The 18,928-nt window shown below is 24.2% G+C and overlaps 6 protein-coding genes across 6 annotated transcripts; 2 read left to right on the forward strand and 4 right to left on the reverse strand. All coding sequences in view use genetic code 6, as the record gives it.

Moving 5' to 3' along the window:
• Positions 1–465: 465 nt before the first annotated feature.
• On the reverse strand, positions 466–2,319 carry TTHERM_00698650 (amine-terminal domain cyclin; the record flags this gene model as incomplete). Its single annotated transcript, XM_971682.3, has 2 exons — positions 466–1,302; positions 1,363–2,319. The coding sequence occupies 2 exons, from the start codon at positions 2,317–2,319 to the stop codon at positions 466–468; spliced, it is 1,794 nt and encodes a 597-aa protein (XP_976775.2).
• Positions 2,320–2,835: 516 nt separating this feature from the next.
• Positions 2,836–5,542, reverse strand: TTHERM_000698651 (amine-terminal domain cyclin; the record flags this gene model as incomplete). Its single annotated transcript, XM_012795309.1, has 4 exons — positions 2,836–3,172; positions 4,617–4,716; positions 4,800–5,157; positions 5,273–5,542. 4 exons carry the CDS (start codon positions 5,540–5,542, stop codon positions 2,836–2,838), a joined length of 1,065 nt encoding a protein of 354 aa, XP_012650763.1.
• Positions 5,543–6,624: 1,082 nt separating this feature from the next.
• TTHERM_000698653 (amine-terminal domain cyclin) lies at positions 6,625–7,855 on the reverse strand (the record flags this gene model as incomplete). Its single annotated transcript, XM_012795310.1, has 3 exons — positions 6,625–7,016; positions 7,211–7,532; positions 7,685–7,855. 3 exons carry the CDS (start codon positions 7,853–7,855, stop codon positions 6,625–6,627), a joined length of 885 nt encoding a protein of 294 aa, XP_012650764.1.
• Positions 7,856–10,098: 2,243 nt separating this feature from the next.
• On the forward strand, positions 10,099–10,764 carry TTHERM_00698660 (transmembrane protein, putative; the record flags this gene model as incomplete). The annotated part of the gene is made up of 1 exon (XM_971683.2): positions 10,099–10,764. The coding sequence occupies one exon, from the start codon at positions 10,099–10,101 to the stop codon at positions 10,762–10,764; it is 666 nt and encodes a 221-aa protein (XP_976776.2).
• Positions 10,765–11,212: 448 nt separating this feature from the next.
• On the reverse strand, positions 11,213–14,830 carry TTHERM_00698680 (C2H2-type zinc-finger protein; the record flags this gene model as incomplete). Its single annotated transcript, XM_971685.3, has 2 exons — positions 11,213–11,296; positions 12,455–14,830. 2 exons carry the CDS (start codon positions 14,828–14,830, stop codon positions 11,213–11,215), a joined length of 2,460 nt encoding a protein of 819 aa, XP_976778.2.
• A 917-nt stretch (positions 14,831–15,747) lies between these two features.
• Positions 15,748–16,575, forward strand: TTHERM_000698683 (transmembrane protein, putative; the record flags this gene model as incomplete). The annotated part of the gene is made up of 1 exon (XM_012795311.1): positions 15,748–16,575. The coding sequence occupies one exon, from the start codon at positions 15,748–15,750 to the stop codon at positions 16,573–16,575; it is 828 nt and encodes a 275-aa protein (XP_012650765.1).
• Positions 16,576–18,928: the final 2,353 nt, after the last annotated feature.

Genomic DNA, 18,928 nt, shown 5'->3' on the forward strand with positions numbered 1-18,928 from the left:
AGCAATTTACTATTCAATAAGATTCATTGCTCATTTAAAAGGTAAAAAGCTTAATTAAAAAATGCCTTTTTAGAGGTAATTTTTTACAATAATAATAAATTTTTTTTGATAAAGATGATATAAATAAAATCTAATATCATTGTTAAATAAAGACCGATGGTATTTTATATTCTTTTTATAAATTAAATGTCTTAAAAATAATATCCGCTATAGTATAAATGGTTATTTTATATTTATTTTGGGTTTGTACTCATTAAAAAATATTAAAGTTAAAGAGTAAGTAGCAAGCAAGTAAATATATACAAATATAAAGAGAAATACATATAAATACTGTTAATTAGTTTTTGATTTATTGATTGATTGATTAATTGATTAGTTATTTAAAAATTATATAATTTAATTTTAATATAATGATTGTAATTATTATTAGATAGTTAATAATGATGGTTCTTTAAACAAAAAGAATCAAACTTCTTGTTCCATTTCTTAGTATTTGAATTTTTTGTTATCTGCTGACAATTGTACGAATTCTCTTTCCAAACCTTAGATTCTCGCTTTGTATTTTCTAATTGTGTTATATATAACAAATATGAGTATGATTACAGATAAGATAGTCAACAAAACAATAGCTGCTATAAGCAATCCGTTGCTTTCGTCAACAATGATATTCTCCACGTCGACTGTGATATTTTGAGATATCAAACATTCTATCCATATACCTAAAATTATTAACAAAAATAATTTATAATTTATGTTTTTTATTTATTTATTTATTTATTTGTTCATTTTATTTTTTGCTTGTTTATTTATTTGTTTTTTAGGTTTAAACAAAGAAATTTAATTACTGCTAGTGTTTTCGTTAAGGCAATGGTTCGAATATAAAGAAATCTGGTAGTTGTAGAGACCTAAATCACTCTCTAACTTAGGTTAGCAAGTAAGTTAAGGTGCTTGAACAGCCAATTAACTCACTTAGTACCCTTTATTGAAGAAAGAAAAAACTAAAAAGTCATTGTCAGTTTGATTGTAGGGACTGAGGTCTTTAGAGACAATGATAATTGTGTTTGTTTTATCTTTTGTCAAGAAATCAGGAATTCTGTTATAGTAGTTGCTTTATCTGTTTTAAAAAGTTGAGTGGTAGCTTAATGCATGAGTAGACTTTCCCTAAAATAATGCAAAGTGATCGAAAGCAAAGACTTTGCTTCTTTCTGCTTCTAGCAATCTAATGGGTTAATCTATTTCATGGATATATTTTCTAGAGGTTGATGAAGATGTATCTTTCTCTTTAAGATAAACTGAAATTCCCTATTTAGTAATAAAAAATTTACTTTGTTAATTTGCTATTTTTATTATTATTTTAATTACCATTGGAGAGATGACTTTCTAAAAAAGGACAACTATAGTGATTTCATTGTTGGAGTTTTCATAAATAGAAAAAGAGTAACCACTATTAATTTTTGGGATATAATGAATAAGGCTATTAATTTGATCGTTTGTCACATAAATGCCATATTTGTAATCAAGAATAAAGAACTGATTAGTCTTTTTTGAGTAGTAAATGTCTGTAACATCACAATTATTTTATTGAGTATTGCTGTTAAATTATGTAATTTTGCTTTATTATTAAATAACAATGTTATTTGATGCATCAACTTGAAGTTTGGCTACAAGTAATCCTTCAGTTCTTAAAGGAACATAAAGAGTTTCATCAACATAAATTGCATTTTTTGTCATATTCTAAAGATTAACCTCTTTGTTTGAGACTGCTTTTTTGCTTTTTAGATCAATGATTGAAATTTAGTTCTTAAACAAAATCAATGATTGGTTTTGATCTTTAGCGAGAATAATTGGCTAATAGTCTAAGGCTTCCTAAATATTTAGATTAATCGATTCAATGAATTCTAATTTCTAAGAATCCTTGCTGATTGAAAACAAGCTGACCATTCCCAATTTTGAAACACTTACAAAATTAGATCCAACAAGTTAGAAAGCTAGGATTTCGTCCTTTCCTGTTAATTTAAGATCATTAAAATCGAAATCTTATTCGATCTTAGAGCTAGACACCACAGTTCTTTGCTTTACAATGCAAAAATCATTATCGCTTTTTGAAGTGTCATCAAAATCTATGAAATAGGCGTGTTTAAAAATATCTCTGTCATAATCAATGAGTAACTTCTAATTCAAAACAATTGACTTGGAAAAGTCCTACTACTTCTCTAATTTCTAAACTACCTCATCAGCAAATGAGAGCTACATCATGCTAAATAGCAAAGCTATTAAAATAGCTTCTTTTAAATTTAAGTGTAAGTTATTATTAGCCATTTAAGTGTCTGAACCTATCTATTATTTAACTATTTATATTGTAATAAATTATCTTCTCTTTTTGTATATTGGATATTATAAATAAATCTTTTTTACTATAAATTATGTTTAATAATAGCTATTTGAAGTAATACTCGTCTTATTTTAAATTAAATAAATACAATAAGCTTATCACCAACTAAAAATTAAGGATAAGCCAAAACAAATAAACAGACAGGCAAGCAAAGAAACAAGAAGTCAATCAAATTACAAAAAAAAATAATAAAGTAGAATGCAAATTTTAGTTTCTTTAAACAATAAATAGCAAATAAATAAACTGATTGATTGGGTGATAAATAATTAATTTCATTCTTATCGCTGTGTAAAATTCTTCATAAAAAAAGGGTACTTAATTCCTTAGAACCAAGCACAAATTAACTTCATTTGAAAGAATTAATTAATGTATTAGAAAATATAAGAAATCACTCTTTGATTTTTTTTAAAGATAACAACATATAGATATTTCCATTTGTTTTATCATGACTTAAGCATGGCAATTATATTATTAAAGTACATTAGAGGTTCTTTGAAATCGTCTTCACTTTATATATTAGCGTTATACTTTTCGTTGAAAAATTTCCACCAAGGTTGCCCATTGTAATCAGGAAATACAACGCGCTCAGTCTGCTAAGCCTTTTTTAATACTGTTAATGTGAGTTGAATTGGTGTATAATAAAGACATAAATTCGAACGATAAACATCGTTTCCCCAAAATTAAACTGTATTGAGCAACTTCTCTATAGTATCAGTTTTATCATCTTATTGTATCTCTTATTTCATTTCGCCTTCTTGTTTAGCTTCTTCTTTTTATTTCCTAAATTAAAAATATTTTAACGTTAAAATTATTAAAAAGGAATTTCTGAATATTCAAAGAAGGTTTGGCTTGAAGTCTACACCAAAAATTTAAAATATAACAACAAAGAATGGAGATATTTAAAAATTTTTATTATAATAGTAAAGAATAATTATGAAATTACAAGTATTCAATTGATAAAATATATTTTTTTTGAAATAGAAAGCTATGTGAAAAGAATATCAAAAATTTAATTTTGCTTTTAGATAATGGCCTTTTATTTTGCATAAGTACAAGAGCTTTCTTACACTTATAAAAATCAAAATAGTAAATTTAGTGGGCTTTCCAAGTAAATATCTAATTTCAACTATTACTTCTTAAAAATCAAAAGAATTTATCAAATAATTAAGAAATTAAAAAATAAATCTAATAAGAAACTAAGAAAGGTTTTAATAAATTAATCCAAACTTAATTACCTAATATTAATTCATATTAAATATTAAATAAAAATTAGCCATTGTTTTTTTTAAAGATAAATTAGTTCATATTTAATAGATATAATATTAAATTAAATGAAAAACTTTGTTAGAAATTAATGATTTCAATGAAAGTATCAAATAGAATAAATAAATTCAATCTCATTCAATTACTATTTTTAACAAATTGAATATAAAATTATCTTTTTAATAGAAATAAAAGCAAATATTTAGTCTAGCATTAATAATTTAAACAAGTATTTTTGACAACTATAGAAATGATTGTCAAAATTATATTTTACTAATATGAAATTTGAAAATTTTTAATCATTATCAATATTTATACTAGGACTAAATAAAGTAAAGTTTGCAATATCATTAATAATTAATTTTGAATAAATAATATTGCTTGCCATAATAAATATTTTCATAATTATTAGTATTTTTTGGAAAAAATAAGAAATAAATAATGCCAAAAGTTGAGTTCAATAGAAATATCTTGATTTTTTTGAATGAGTTAAGTCTATTTAATATGTAAACTTGTAATAGATTATTAATACAATAAAGTAGATTAATAATACTGAAAATGAATAAATATTACTTGTTACAAATATTTGAACAGAAATATTTAATTAGAATAAACAAAAAATAAAATTATTAATTAGACTTTCATAAAGTAAAATTAAATCAATAATGTTTTTTTATTGTAAATTCATTCATAGTTATTGTTTTCAAAAAATAATTAAAATAAATGTTAATTATCATAATAAGTTTAATATAACATTTATGTGAATGAGTGATAGAATTATTTGAAAAAACAATATTGAATGATTGATTTTCATTTTAATAAATTCAATAATTAAATATCAATTGATTAATTAATGGTTTTGAATTCAATTAATAATTGATTTCAGTAAAATAGCCAATGAATTAATTAGAAAGTATAAAAATTTAGCTAGTTTTTTTGTTTAAGTTAAGGGATTAATTACCTTTGTTCTTATAGCTCTTTTTGCTTATTGATAAATTCTTTGTAGGATTTAACAAATTAATCGACATAGGGAAGCGCTGTGTCTACTACAAAATCATATCCTGTTAAATAAATTGTTAGTGTTTATAAATATCTTCTTTCTAGTTAGTTAGTTTTTTTGTTTGCTAGTTAATATATAAATTACCAAAAGACACCAAAATATCATTTTCAGCAAATAATAATTTTCCTTTTTCCTACTGAATTTTATGCTTTGGAATTTGCTCAATAATTTATTTTAATGTCTGTTTTCTCAGTGATTTTGCTCTTTCATCTAATTTGCTAATCGAAACTAATGCTTTGAAGGCATGAGGCTTGAATGTGGCATCAACTTTCAAATACTGTTACAATGCAATGTAAAATTCAACACACATTTCACTTTTGAATAGAGTGTCATCTAACTTTGCTGCTAAAAATAAACAAGTTATTGCATACAAATTGTCATCGAGCTGTTGATTTCTTTTCAATGCTTTGATTCTATGATAGAACACTTAAGCTTTTATATTCTTTATAAAATAAATGTAAATGATCAATAGTTGGCGAAATGTATTAATTTCATTTGCTAGCTTTTTCTTATTTGCTTTAAACTTATAATTTTTGTTATTTATTTATTTTACTTACTGTTTGTGTCCCTAGCTTCAACATATCGCTGAAATAATACTCGAATTCCTCTGCAAACATTTTTATAAATTTTGCTACTGAATTTGCTTGTTTCACATCTTCTATTGACTGTTTCTTGCTTTTATCTGGCCTAATGAGCACCCAATCTTCCTTTGTTAAAAGCCACATCCCTCCAGTCATCTATCCTTAAGCAGCCTATTGTTGTTAATTCATCTAATTACTTCCTTGTTAATGATTTTACAAATAATTCTGCTGCTACTCTTTATCCATATTTCTACAAAAATATTAATTAAAAATCAAATAATATTCTTCTTTTCTAAAAATATCAATTAATTTGATTCTCTATCTCAATCAATCAATTGAATAATTAATCAATAAATTAATATAAACTTTAAACTTCTAAATTCTAAAATAATCAAATTTTTTAAAAACTCATGTAAGATATCGATTATCTTAAATGATACTTTATATGCAAAAAAACTTAATGACCAAAAATAAAATTAGTTTAGATTGATAAATACTAAGAAAAAAATGAGAAAGAATACCATCATAAGAGATTAAATGGATTAATCAAATAAATAATTATGATTATAAAAAAGAAGCTTTATTGAACTACTTATTCATTTCAGGAGTAAGTAGTTCTGGATTACCTATTATTAATTACTCAAACACTATTTTTCTTTGAAAACAATAAATAGTGTGTTATTAAATATTTACTATAATTTCTACTTAGAATCCAAATTTATTCTTAAATTTAAAAATAATTAATAATTTTATTTTGTTCTTTTAAAATTTTTAATAAAAATTCTAATCAAGTAATATTTTATTATTAAAGTGTGATATATTTTTTTTTTAGTAATAATATTAGGTTTTAAATCAATAAAAATATATTCATAGTTTTTAGAAATAATAAATAATTATTAGAAAATTAAAATTAATTTTATCCATTCAATATTAACTATTTTACTTTAAAATATCAAAATCATTTTAATGAAATTTTTTAGATTAAAAGTTATTAAATTGAATTTATTTTTATTAATAATAAATCTTGAATACTTTTTATCAAAATTTATTAAATTGTATTTCTTTTTATCCTGATTTTTTGGAAATAATAAATACGAATTAGAAAATTAAAAATAAATTTTACTTATTGAACATAAATTATTTTACTTTAAAATATAGTAAAATAAAAACTTTATATCAAAAGTTATTAAATTGCATTTATTTTTATCAGTAATAAATGCTGTTTTTTGAAATTATAAATATGATTAAAAAAGTAGAATTTTTAAATTTATTTTTAAAAAGAAATTGACAATTTCTTCAACAGAGTAAATAAATAAATAAATTAACATTCAATTTAAAAGTTTTATAAAATCTTGATAGTATTACATACAGTCATTTATATCTTCTTTTTGTATTCTTTTGGAAAACATTTACCACCACTCTACTTACTAAGCAGGGATGTCAATATCGCCAAAATCATCATCTTCTTGTTTTTATTCATTAGACTCTATTTGGATGTTTGGTAAATTACAATTTAATTTTTCAGCAGCAGCTTGGATTGCAACTATGGTTAGGATCATAGGATGGAAGTACAAACACAAATTACTCATATAAATTGTATTGGTATTTTCTTCTGCAAGCTAGATTAAGTCTTAAAAGACAATTTTATCTGTAATGCCGTTATATTTCTTTTTAAATATATCTAAGTACTTACTAGTTACTTCAACAACCAAGTCATATCCTATTAATTTTACAATTTTAAATGATAAATCTACTTATCAGCAAACTATTAATTGAATATAGATACTAAGCTAAATAAATAAATTCAAGTAAGTGTCTATTTATATGATGTCAAAAAAACTAAATTTTAATTCGATTTGCATCTTTTTTTGAAAAATTTTGAACCCAATTAATATAAATTTTGTAATTAATTACCTGACATTTATAATATTTCTATTTCTGCAGTTTAAAAGTTTTCATGATGCATTGTGATTGCCTTTGGACCAAGCTTTTGTAAATAAGCTTCCTATTATTCTTTGGTTTCAAGGCGGTTTGGATCTACATACTTATTGAATTATTAAAGTCTCATTTTTTATGCTACAATTAGAAAAGATTTTATTGTATCTTCCAATCTTCTTTAATGGTAATCGTCCTTAGCCATTAATAAAATGCTAACAGTTCCATACAAAAATCTATCAAAATTCTTGAAAGAAACATTTTAGCAGAATCTTTAGAAAATAACTATGGCCTTTTATACCTTTATCAATAAAATAAACATTTAAAAAAAGCTTTTAACTAATAAATGAAAATAAATGCTAAGGATCAAACAAATTAAAATAAAAAATTGCTTCAAAATCTCAGCAATATTCATTTGCACAAAGTAAAATTTTTATTATTATTAATATTTACAGTGCTTAAAGGCAAATGGAGAGATTCAACTCCTAAACTCATCATAAATTTAATTGATTCTTTACGCAGTTGAGCTTCCTTTTTTAAATCTATATTTGCTTTAGTGTTCGGATTATACTCCCAACTTTCCTTAGTCAGAAGTTTCATCCTTCCCTTTAATATTTGAGCCATTTTACTTTCCTAAATAAAGTGATTCTTTACTATTACAATCAAATAATATAAATAAATAACTCTTTATCAAGTAATATATTTATTTTTAATCTTAATAGTATTGATTCCTTTGGATGGTATTTAAAATTGCATCAACTAAATAAACTCTGCAAATTATTAAGATTTAGCACAACTATTTTTTTGTATATTTATTTTCTTTTAAAGCAAATCAAAAAAACACATTCAAAATAAAATTATTTTTATCAACATCAAAATAGAAAATACAAAGAAAATCATTAAAACCAAACAATTAAATTTAAAATTCATTAATATTTCATTGACTTAAATCATTATAAATTGTAAGAAAGAGTAAAAACATTAAACTAAATTTAGCATGATTAAAAATTAATATATTTTTGTAAATTAAAAATCATCACCTACCTACTTACTAGTCATAAAATACATTTAACAATTTATAAAAATATTTTTTCCTTTAAAATAAGTAATTATTTAGTCATGCTATATATAAAAAAATCAAAATCAATCAATTTTTATTAATATTATTTATTGAAAAAAAATAGTCAATTTTTATAATTATCAATGAGAAAATATACAAAAACTTAAAATTGTTTCGATATTGAAAGCTTAAATCTTACCTTATCTAAAAATATTAATAATATAAAGGTAGTTATTTAGTTAGTAAGATAGATTTATTTATATTTCTATGTATAAAAAGAATACTTTTAAAAGTTAGGTTATTGTTTTTGTCATTAGATTTGGCTGGATGATATTTTGCAAACTTTAATAATTAGAAATAAAGATTTTTGATAATTATAAAATAAAATAATAAAAATAAATTTAATGCCTGAAATCTCAATATTTTTAGAATAACTTTAATAAATTACTATAATCGATATTCATTTACTCTACTAAAATGATTTATTTCTTAAAGCTGAATGTTTGGAAGATAAAATAATATATGAATATGCTTGACTATGAAACAAAAAGAGTTTTTATTTAAAAAAAGAAATGAAGAATTACTAAAAAAAAATTAAATAATTCAATTATTTTTATAGTTAGGTAAGTGTATTCACACTAATTTAGAAAATTTTTAAAATAAATAAATAAATAAAAAGGAATACCTTAATATATAAATAATAATGATTAAGTTTAAAGCAAGTGCTCTTAATTTAAAAATAGTTTGTGCTACTGTGAAAGTAATAATTAAAATTTGATAATAGAATTTTAACTTAGCTCATTTCAAATATATATCAATCAAAAAACTGTAATTATTTTTAGTTAGGTCTTCTTAATACCAATTTTGCATTAATTCAAATGCTCATGAATATTTATGAAGGAAAATAGTTAGTTATTGACTGAATGATTATTTATTTATCTGTTTGATCATTAATAAAGATTAAATTTTTTGAGAGAAAATAGATTAATAGATAAAGATTTAGTTAAATTTAAATGTATCAGATGTGAACGTTTATGAGATTACTAGCTTTATCTATTTATATCTCTCTTTATCAATTTAAAGTTTAAATACTTTTTTATTAAGTTTTATCTATCCATCTGTCATGTCAGTCTGTTTGTCTTTTAGAAAGCTAAGATATATTTGTGAGTTAAGTTATTAATTTAAAGATACAAATGTTTATTACGTTTTTACCAATTTAATTTTTATTCTTTTTCTTATTTTTATTTATATTAAAAATAAGATGTTTAAAAAAAAATAAATGGTTCATTCGTAAAAAATATTTGTATAAATTATTTCTATTTTAATCTTTAATCAATTTGAAAGGTTATTAAGTAAAAAGGTAGCGCTCAATTAATTTGGTTAGCTAATTTTTTAAGTTTTTAAAATACTAAGTAAGAATAATAGTTTTGTTTGGATTTGTTAATTTGTTTGTTTGGTTATTATTTGAGGTAAATAAATAAGTTTATTTGATTTTAGAATTATTAGGAGATTATTTTGTTGTCTCTATTGTAGGCTTTAAATTAATTTTTTTAAAGATAAAGAAAGAATTAAATAAGTAATCGTAAATGGTGCTTGTCGAAATGAAAAATATATAAATATTCTTCAATTGATTAAAACTCTTCCTAAGTAATACAGAGATAGAGAGATAGAGGCTAAAAGTTATTTTTGTTTTAAAAAATAATAAAATAGTAATTTATTATTTAATTTTGATTTAGCCTTTAAATAAACAGCAAGTAGGCAATTAATTTATTTATTTGTTTATTCAGTATTTAGAAAGAAATAAAGAATGAAAGGAAGGTAGTTATTGATCATAAGAAATAAGTATATTGTCTAAGATTTAAGATTGAGAAGAGAGAGAGAAGAAGTTATTTATAGAGTTAATTAGTTAGTAGTTGAGATGAGTTTCCATAGAAATCAGCTATCAAAAAGAAAGGAGAGTGAGGAAGAGATAGGTAGAGAGAGAGAGAGCTTCATAATTAATATGAACAGAAATGTAAAAGGGAAAAAGAAAGAGAAGAGAAAAGAAGGAAAAAAGATATATAAAATCTTTATATATCGTTTTTTTTTTATAGAAAGAAGGAGGTCATAAATTGTGTTATGTTATACAATACTTTTGATATATAAAATTCAATTTTAGTTACTATAATTAATAAATTAAATTGTTAGTTAAGTAAGAAAGTAAAGTTAAATTGATTCGTACATTTATTTATTGATTGATAGTTATTAATTTTTTTTTTTTGAATTGCTTGACTGGTAAAATTAAGATAGCTAGCTAACTAATTAAATAGCAGCAAGTAGAAGTTTAGATGCCGCCAGTCGAAGCAAAATTATTTGTTATTTTTTATATAAATTTTGTTAAACAAGCAGTTTCTTTTATGTTAGCATAATTTTTCTTTATATATCTCTGGATTTTGTATGTCGATACATGTTTCTCTCTTGGCTTTCCTTTTGATGGATTCATATTTTTCGGATTGTTATAAGAATGTTGTCTTTTAATGGTTAGTAAGAAAGTGAAAGTAGTTAGTTTAGCTTTTAGCTAATTCAGAAGTTAGACGCAGTAGCAGTTTTGAGAGTTTCAGATGTAATTGATTGAGTGATATAGAATTATTAAGTTTTAGATTGGTAGAGTTGTGTGTTGTCTCTTTGTTTTATAAATGTTGAATTATGTATGAAAGGAAACTGCTTCAAAAGGTTGCAAATATTATTATTATTATATAGATATTTATTATTGATGTTTTTATAGGTAGAGTTGTGGCAAGATTTATATACAATTCAGATTTATAAATAATGGAAGGGTAAAGGAAAGATGAGATGATATTTATTTATATATTTGAGGCATGCATATAGTGAGTGACTTTTGTTACAATTTAGAAGTGTTATGCGTTGTATGCAAGGGTTTCTCACATAGTTTTGGCAATGGAAGCATAGTTAATTCCAATGTGTTATGAACTATGTAAGCCGTTTTAAGATAAAGGAAGTACAATCTATTTTGATATAATTAGAAATAAGTTAAGATGAAATTTGAAAGTTTATATTAATGGAATAGAAAGGCAAAGTAATTAAGGATTAGAAAGTAAGCAGGGAACAGGCAAGGTGGTATTCAAATGAAATATTATAATAATTATCAAGATATTTATCTTAACTTTGTTAGGCAAGCGAATAGCTTTATTAATAAAAAGTGGGGGCAATCTATCAATCAATCAATTGGATTTTTAAATATTAACGATTTAATTTCTTAGTAAAATTGGATTAAATCAATCACTTGATGAAAGAAAGAAGGAAAGTGGATTTATTTTGGGGGAAAGAAATCAGAAGAACTAATTTAATGTGAAAAGTGAGTAGATCGGGGGCAAAATATATAATTTTTTTTAATAATTTTTTTTTCTAAAAATTCAAAAAATTAAAGAAACAAAAAAAAAGAGGAAATCAAGAAAAAGAAAGAGCGTACATCAATCAATCATAAAATTCATTCATTTGTGATGCGTTCAATAATAAAATACAAAAATAATATTCATATCGTCAATCAATCAATCAATCAAACAAAGAAATAATCAATCTAATTAATGAATTGAAGAGAGAAAATCGAAAAAAAATAAAAATCAAATAAATGAAATAAATAATTAAATAAATTGTATTCTTTCTTGATTATTTGGTAAATAGATAGAGGGAAAGAGTTATTAATTAGTTAATAAGCGAATTGGTATTCAAAAATTTAACAATTTGAGTAAAAAAATATATCTCTTTGTCTCTCTTTCTCTCTCCCTCTCTATTTCTATCTATTTATCTTACTCTCCTCTTTCTCTATTTCTTGAATTTCATTCAGAGCTTCATTGAGCTCAATGAATTAATAATTAGTAAATAAAAATAAAATTAATCAAATGGAAAGAAAATGATAATAACATTTTCTCTTTCTCATTACTTTTATTAGAATTTGGAAGATTGAAAGAGTATTATAAGCAAATATTTAACTAAATTTAAAGAAGACTGAAATCTTTCCAAAAAATTAATCATTTAATCAAAAAAAATATTAAAAAAATAAATCTTTTTGTATGTTCATTAAGATTTTTATTGCTTGCTTACTTTGAAATACTTTGCAAAAAATTCATATTAATAGTAATAATAAAAGATAGTTTGAAGGTTACCTGAGGGATCTAGTACTGAGAGTTTTGGAGCTTGGATGAGTAGTCCATCATCAAAATGCTATTCATTTGGAGGAAATCTGAGTTAAGCATTTGGTGGTAGTTGGTACTGCTATTGTGGTTCTAGTTGCCGTTGTTATAATCCATCAGATTCAAGAAGTCAAAGTTCACTTCGTTCTATTGGCTGCTTTGAGATGGATAGACAGCTTCTTCTTGGCTGTATTGAGCGTTGTTGAAGAAAGTCTCCACAGGGTAGATAATAGGTAAGAGAGTATTATTTCCGTTGTCTTCATTCTTGACTGAGAAAGGCTCAGACTGAGAGGAAGATTAATGAGAAAAGTTATTATTATTTTATATTCCGAGGGAATGTGATGATTATTGTTGCTGAGGTTTATTAAATACACCAGTAGCAGTATTCATCACAGGAACTTAGGATGTTAACTATTATTGTGATGTTTATGTGTAAGAATTTTGTGATTATTATTACTGTTGTTAGTATTATTTTTGTGTCGGTTGCATTGATGAAGTAGAGCAGCCAGGCACGTAGCAGACTTTTTATGTTGTTGTACTTCCTTAAATAGCTGAGCCACTCTAACATAAAGGCCAAGTATTGCTGCCAAATTGTTAGGAGGAGGCTGCGGCGGTGCATTACTATTCTTGTTCATGTTTTTGTTAATAATAAATATTACTTTATATATTATTCAAGTTATTATTATTGATAAATTATTATTGTACTGCTACGTTGTTGCCGTTGCTACTGCTGCTACTACCGTTATTTATCAATGTTTCTGTGCATATTTATTATTATTATTATTATTTTTCGTTGCTGCTATTTTCCTATGAAGCAGAACATACAGCATTTTAAGCAACAGTAGCACCTGCAGGAGTTAATCCGAATGATTAAGGCAAGTAGGCAGAAGAATAATTCAAAAAGTTATTCTCGAGTCCGCTGCAGCCTTCAATTGTTTGTTACTGTTGTAATTAAAGCTATTAATTGGCGTTGTTAAGTTCGTCTTCAGCAGCCAAAAAGTAGGAGTTCAGATTATTGAAGTTGTTTTAGGCAGTGCTATTACCAATAAGGCCAAGATGACAGAAAATTTCTTCGCTGAGCTTGCGTTTTTGGAGAGGAAGCATCTATTCTTCGAAGTTATTGATTTGGTTGTTATCAAGCATGTAAATTTCTTCGTTCTTGGTGCTTTATTTTCTATTTGCAGAAGAATTACATTTTCTACCACCAAAAGGAGCATTCTTAGATTCTTTTTTTATTTTCTTTTCCTTTTTGAGGGGAGGTCTCAAAGAAGCTGCGTTGGCAGCAGCAGAAATGAGGTAAAATGAATTTTCATCATCATCTTATTAAATTTTCTTATTATTCTTAAGTTCGCCTTGCTTAAACATCATATTGTAGATTTCATCTTCAGATTCATCATCATCATCATCTTCATCATCTTCTTCATCATATAAATCGCCTTCGATTTCATCATAACCATACTTATCAGTCATGTTTTTGAAGTACTAGCTTTGGTCGTAGAAGTTAGCAGGAGAGGTGGAAGAAGGATAAGAGGAAGAAGAGAAGGAAATAACAGAAGTAGCAGAAGATTAGGGCTATTGTTGTTATTGTTAATATTGTTAGACTCCGTTAAGACTGTTAAGATTCTATATTTAATTTTCAAGTGAATAGTAATAGCAAGTAGCGTTTTGCTGATTCTTCTAGAAAGATTCAGAGTAATAGGCATTATCGTTATTGAAGGTGGAAATAGTAGCAGTAGGATTAGATTAGTTATTCATATAGCTAGAGTATTTAGTAGGATCAGCGGATAATTTGCCATCTTTTTTATCGTTTTTCAAAGCGAGATTGGCTTGAATGCGTTATTAGATTTGGTAGTCTTAAGCTTCCATGAGTTATTGTTAAGCATTGAAAGAATTAGGGTGAACTCTCTTTAAGTGGCGGATAAGTTATCCATTCTTGAAGAAATCCTTGTCACATTCACCACATTTGTAAGGCTTCTTTAAGTTGTGGATGAAGGTTAAGTGCTTGTACAAGCAGGCACGTTTAGGGAATCTTAAAGGACAAATTTCGCATTAGAAAGGGAAATCTTCAGCATGAAGAGTCTTGATATGTCTTTCTAAGTGGTGCTTACAAGCAAATTGCATAGTACATTGGCTGCATTTGAATGGTTTAGGTTCAGCAGAGTGAGAAATCATGTGGCGTTTCAAATGGGAATTACGCTTGAAAGTCTTGTTGCATTATGTGCAAGTGAAGTTCTTAATATTAAGATGAGATTCACGAACGTGACGAGATAATTTACTCTTTTTAGAAAAAGTACGTTTGCATTGTTCACAAACGAATTCAAGGTTTTGTTGGCTATCAATGTCTTCCATTTCAATAAATAATAAATTAGGGAAATATAGTTAGGTTTATTTAGGATCAAGTTAATAATTTAGTCAGATAAATAGATAGATATTAATTAGGTGATTGTCAATTACTTTCTTAGCAATGAGATCTTAATTGATGGAGTGATAGTTAATAATTTAGGGATGATTTATTTGTATTTGTTTATGGTTGCAATAGATGTTAATAAAAGAAATTATGTCTTATACTATTTATCAAGTAAGTTAAATATATAGATCGATGTTGTTATATATCTAGGTAGGTAGATTATCAAATAATGTAAGATAATTGAGCAATAAGTTAATGTATAAATGAAATGAGCTTAAATTAGCTCTTTTTGTCAGTAAATCAGAAGCTTATCAAGTATAAATTCAAAATAGATTTTAGGTTATCGTTTTAAGCAGTCAAAAATATTTTAAGAGATATCAATGGATCAGTATGTCCTTCTTCAATAAAAGAAAATTTGATCTTATGTTATTTAAATGTGAGAAACAGCTATAGAGAATCTAATTTTAGAATCGAGTAGAGCGAATCTGATTGGAACGAGATAATTATTAAATTAATTAATTAGTTAATAAATAACTAGTTAGATAGTTAGAGTATTGTATGAAAAGACTCTTTGAAGACTCTGTTTAATTTCTTTAGATATTATTGATTGATTTATTAATTAAATGTTTTCCAAGGTGGACTTTCTGAAATTAGTAATGAGTAGATTTATTATTTAGGGATTTTAATCTAATTGATTAGATCTAGTTCGATGAGGAAATGTTGTAGGATGCAAGCAGGTATGATCGATAGTTGCAAACGATTATGAAAATTTGTGTTTTGAAGCTGATTGGCTGTTGGGCTGTGCCTTGAAAATGAAAAGTATTGTTTTCTTTTTTTTGCTTAGTCTTTATTTGTTTTTATGATTTAATTTTTTGCTTGTATTCAATTTTTTCTTTTCTCGTCTTTTTATATTACTTTACTTTTTTAATCAAAAATAAGCATGCATGCAAAAAAACATACAAAAATCAAAATAAACAAAGAAAGATAAAAACACCCCAGTCTATTTAATAATTTATTAGTTTATCTTCTTTCTTTCTTAAATAATTTCAATGAAAAATAAACAGATATCAATCAATCGTAAAGTTAAGATTTTGATTGTTAATTTAATTTTTTTACTTTTTATTTCTTTCTTTCTCTTGCTTGCTTAATTAATAATATTGTCATATTTTTCTTTGATTTTGTATAGTTATTGATAAACATTACGTTCATCATTGATTATTTAATTGATATTCTTTTTTCCTACCCATATTATTACTCATTATTCAAAAATTTTAATTCACCCAACCCCTCAAGATTTTTTAATTATTTACTACACCAAAATTTTATTTATTCAATGATGATATCACTTTAGCTAACAATCAAATAATAACTCATAATAACTTTAATACTACATTAATGCAGCTCACGCGCCTGCCCTATTTATTTATCCCCTCACCACGCAAACTCAAAATTCAAAAAACAAAAAAATTAATAAAAAAATCAAAGAGAGAAGAAATCAAAAAGAAAACAAAGAAACAAACAAATCATTCTTCTTCTCTTTCATTCATTTATTCATCTTTTTCGTTGTCAAATATTTTTCATTTTCATCATATTAAAAATAAATAAATAAACTTTTTTTCTTTTGTTCATTTAGTTCTCTTTTAATTATTCACTTATTTGTTCATTCATTATTACTTAAAATATTTGAAATTAATGAATGAAAATCTATTTTATTCATTTTGTTTGTAATTTATTTAAAATAATATTAAGCTTATTTTATTTAGTGTAGTTGAGTCTTATTTGAGTCTCTCTGTTGGTCTTATTTTTCTTTTCTTTTATTGTTTTATCTCTATCAATCTATATATCAAAATAACTATCAACATCTCTTTCTTTTTGTTGGCTCATTTATAGTTTTGTCATATTTGATTTGGAGTGAAATATGTCTTTTTTAGATGGGATATATCATGCTGTGTTTGTCTTCTGTTTGGTATTTGTTCCAGTTTTTTTTGAATTAATGTTTTCATTTGCTTGCAATTTAGGTTTACTATAAAATCATGTTTGTCTTTTATTCAAAACTTTGATCCACTCGAACAATATTATTAAAAGCTTTAATACTACTTTTAAATGCTACTGAGTGATAGGAGAGTACCATAAAAGATTCTATATATGTTTAGTACTTTTTTCTAATAAGAATAAACCCTTTTAATGAGTTGGAATTTCTCTGAAGTGATTTTGTATGGTTTTTTTAAATCGCCATTTGAATTTCAAATTTTGTTTCAGGAACCTATTTTAGGGTTTTGTTTTTCTATTTTAGTAAAAAAATAAAATATTAAATAAACTTGATTGGTACTTTTAAAAATTGTTCATGAAAATAAGCTCAAAATAAGCAAAAATAAATGATTGAAATCTTGAGAAATGAATCTATGTTTTTGTTAGATTTCAACATTTCAAAATTTGCATTAATTTGTTGTGAATTTTAATTTAGCTTTCCAGTATTTCAACATATTTTAGTTCTCCTTGGAATCGATTTTTTGTTTATCTTTGTTAATATGCATATCTTTCAAAAAATAGCACTTTTTAAAGAGTTTTTCTTCTAAATAGTTAAATCATAGCCCTATTTAGAGTTATTTTAGCTCTTTGCCGTTTAAAATGACAACGAATAACCTGTTTACACTTATTTTATATGTAAAAAAAAAATATTTATTACACTCATTCATTATTCTGGAAAGTTTTGTGTGAGTTTTTATATGAATTTTCTATCAAATGGAAGTAGAAAAAGATGGATTCGAAACTTAGTTTTCTGAAACTCTTTTCTTGAAAATATCTTTAAAAAATGGTTTTACAATTGCAAAGTGATTGCTAAGCTATGTAGCAGAAATAGAAATTATATTTTTACTAGGTGGTTCAAGGTCGAGTTATGATGGCAAAAAGTAGATCTGAAAAATTCTTGAATATAAAGCAAAAGAAGGAGCATAATAATAAAGAAAGAAAAAAAGTCAAAAATCACATGAATGCTTGATAAATAAATAGATTGGATTGAATGAATGAATGATTAAATTTCTTTGTTATAAAACAGAAAAGCCAAAGAAAGATACGAAATTCTAATAATTTAAAATTCAGAGACTATTTTTAAACAAAAAATTTAAAATTGTTGAATCCAAATAAAAAAATTGTTTTATGTAAAATATTTTGTTATGTTGTAACAAAAAAAAATAAAAATAAAATTTTGAGTATATAGATAGATGAGCTGATTTGAATAGTAGTGGTGATATTTGGAAACAACTTTGTAAAAGATAAAAGGATGTGTAAGAAATTTTGTTATATTTTGGAAGGGGGAGTACGCATTAGTTTTTAATTTGAAGCATTTTTAAGCTGGCTAAATTATAATTCCAATCTATACAAATTAATTAATTTTGATAGTGAATGCAAGCAATCAAAAAAAAAATATAGATAGAAAAAAATTTTTCATTTTGTTAATAGCATTTATTGGCTTAAAATCTATCTATCTATAAATATCTTTTCATTCATTAAACTGCTTGCAACTAATTAATTATTAAATTATTTATTAATGTGCGTAGCTGAAAAAATATTTACTAAGGTTTTAACGTCTTTTTTGAATATTAAGTAAACTACATGACTCAATATTCTTGCATGTGAAATATAAATGTTTTTTACATTTATAGGTACTTGTTGTTTTAATTTTATAAAATTCAACTTTTGTGTGCGTAAAACAAAAGCGACGTCAAAAATAATAAAATTGTTAAGCACTCAAAGGATGATGAGGGACATTTTCGTTTCATTTGAAAACAAATTGTTTAAAATAAAAAATAGATAAATAAATAAATATCTTGTATGTAATAGGTGTTTTATTTTACTGCTCCTTTTTCTCAAAATAATATTAATAATAATATGTATGCATGAATGTAATCAATCAATAAATAGATTAACCTTTAAAAATATAAAAAATTTAATAAATTGAGATAGATTTGAATATATTTATGTGATTTTTGTTTATTTTTTGCTTGTTTGCTCTTCTTTGTGATTATTTTTCTATGAGAATA

Source organism: Tetrahymena thermophila (assembly GCF_000189635.1).
Source record: "Tetrahymena thermophila SB210 genomic scaffold scf_8254820, whole genome shotgun sequence".
In the NCBI taxonomy this organism is placed as follows: Eukaryota; Ciliophora; class Oligohymenophorea; order Hymenostomatida; family Tetrahymenidae; genus Tetrahymena; species Tetrahymena thermophila.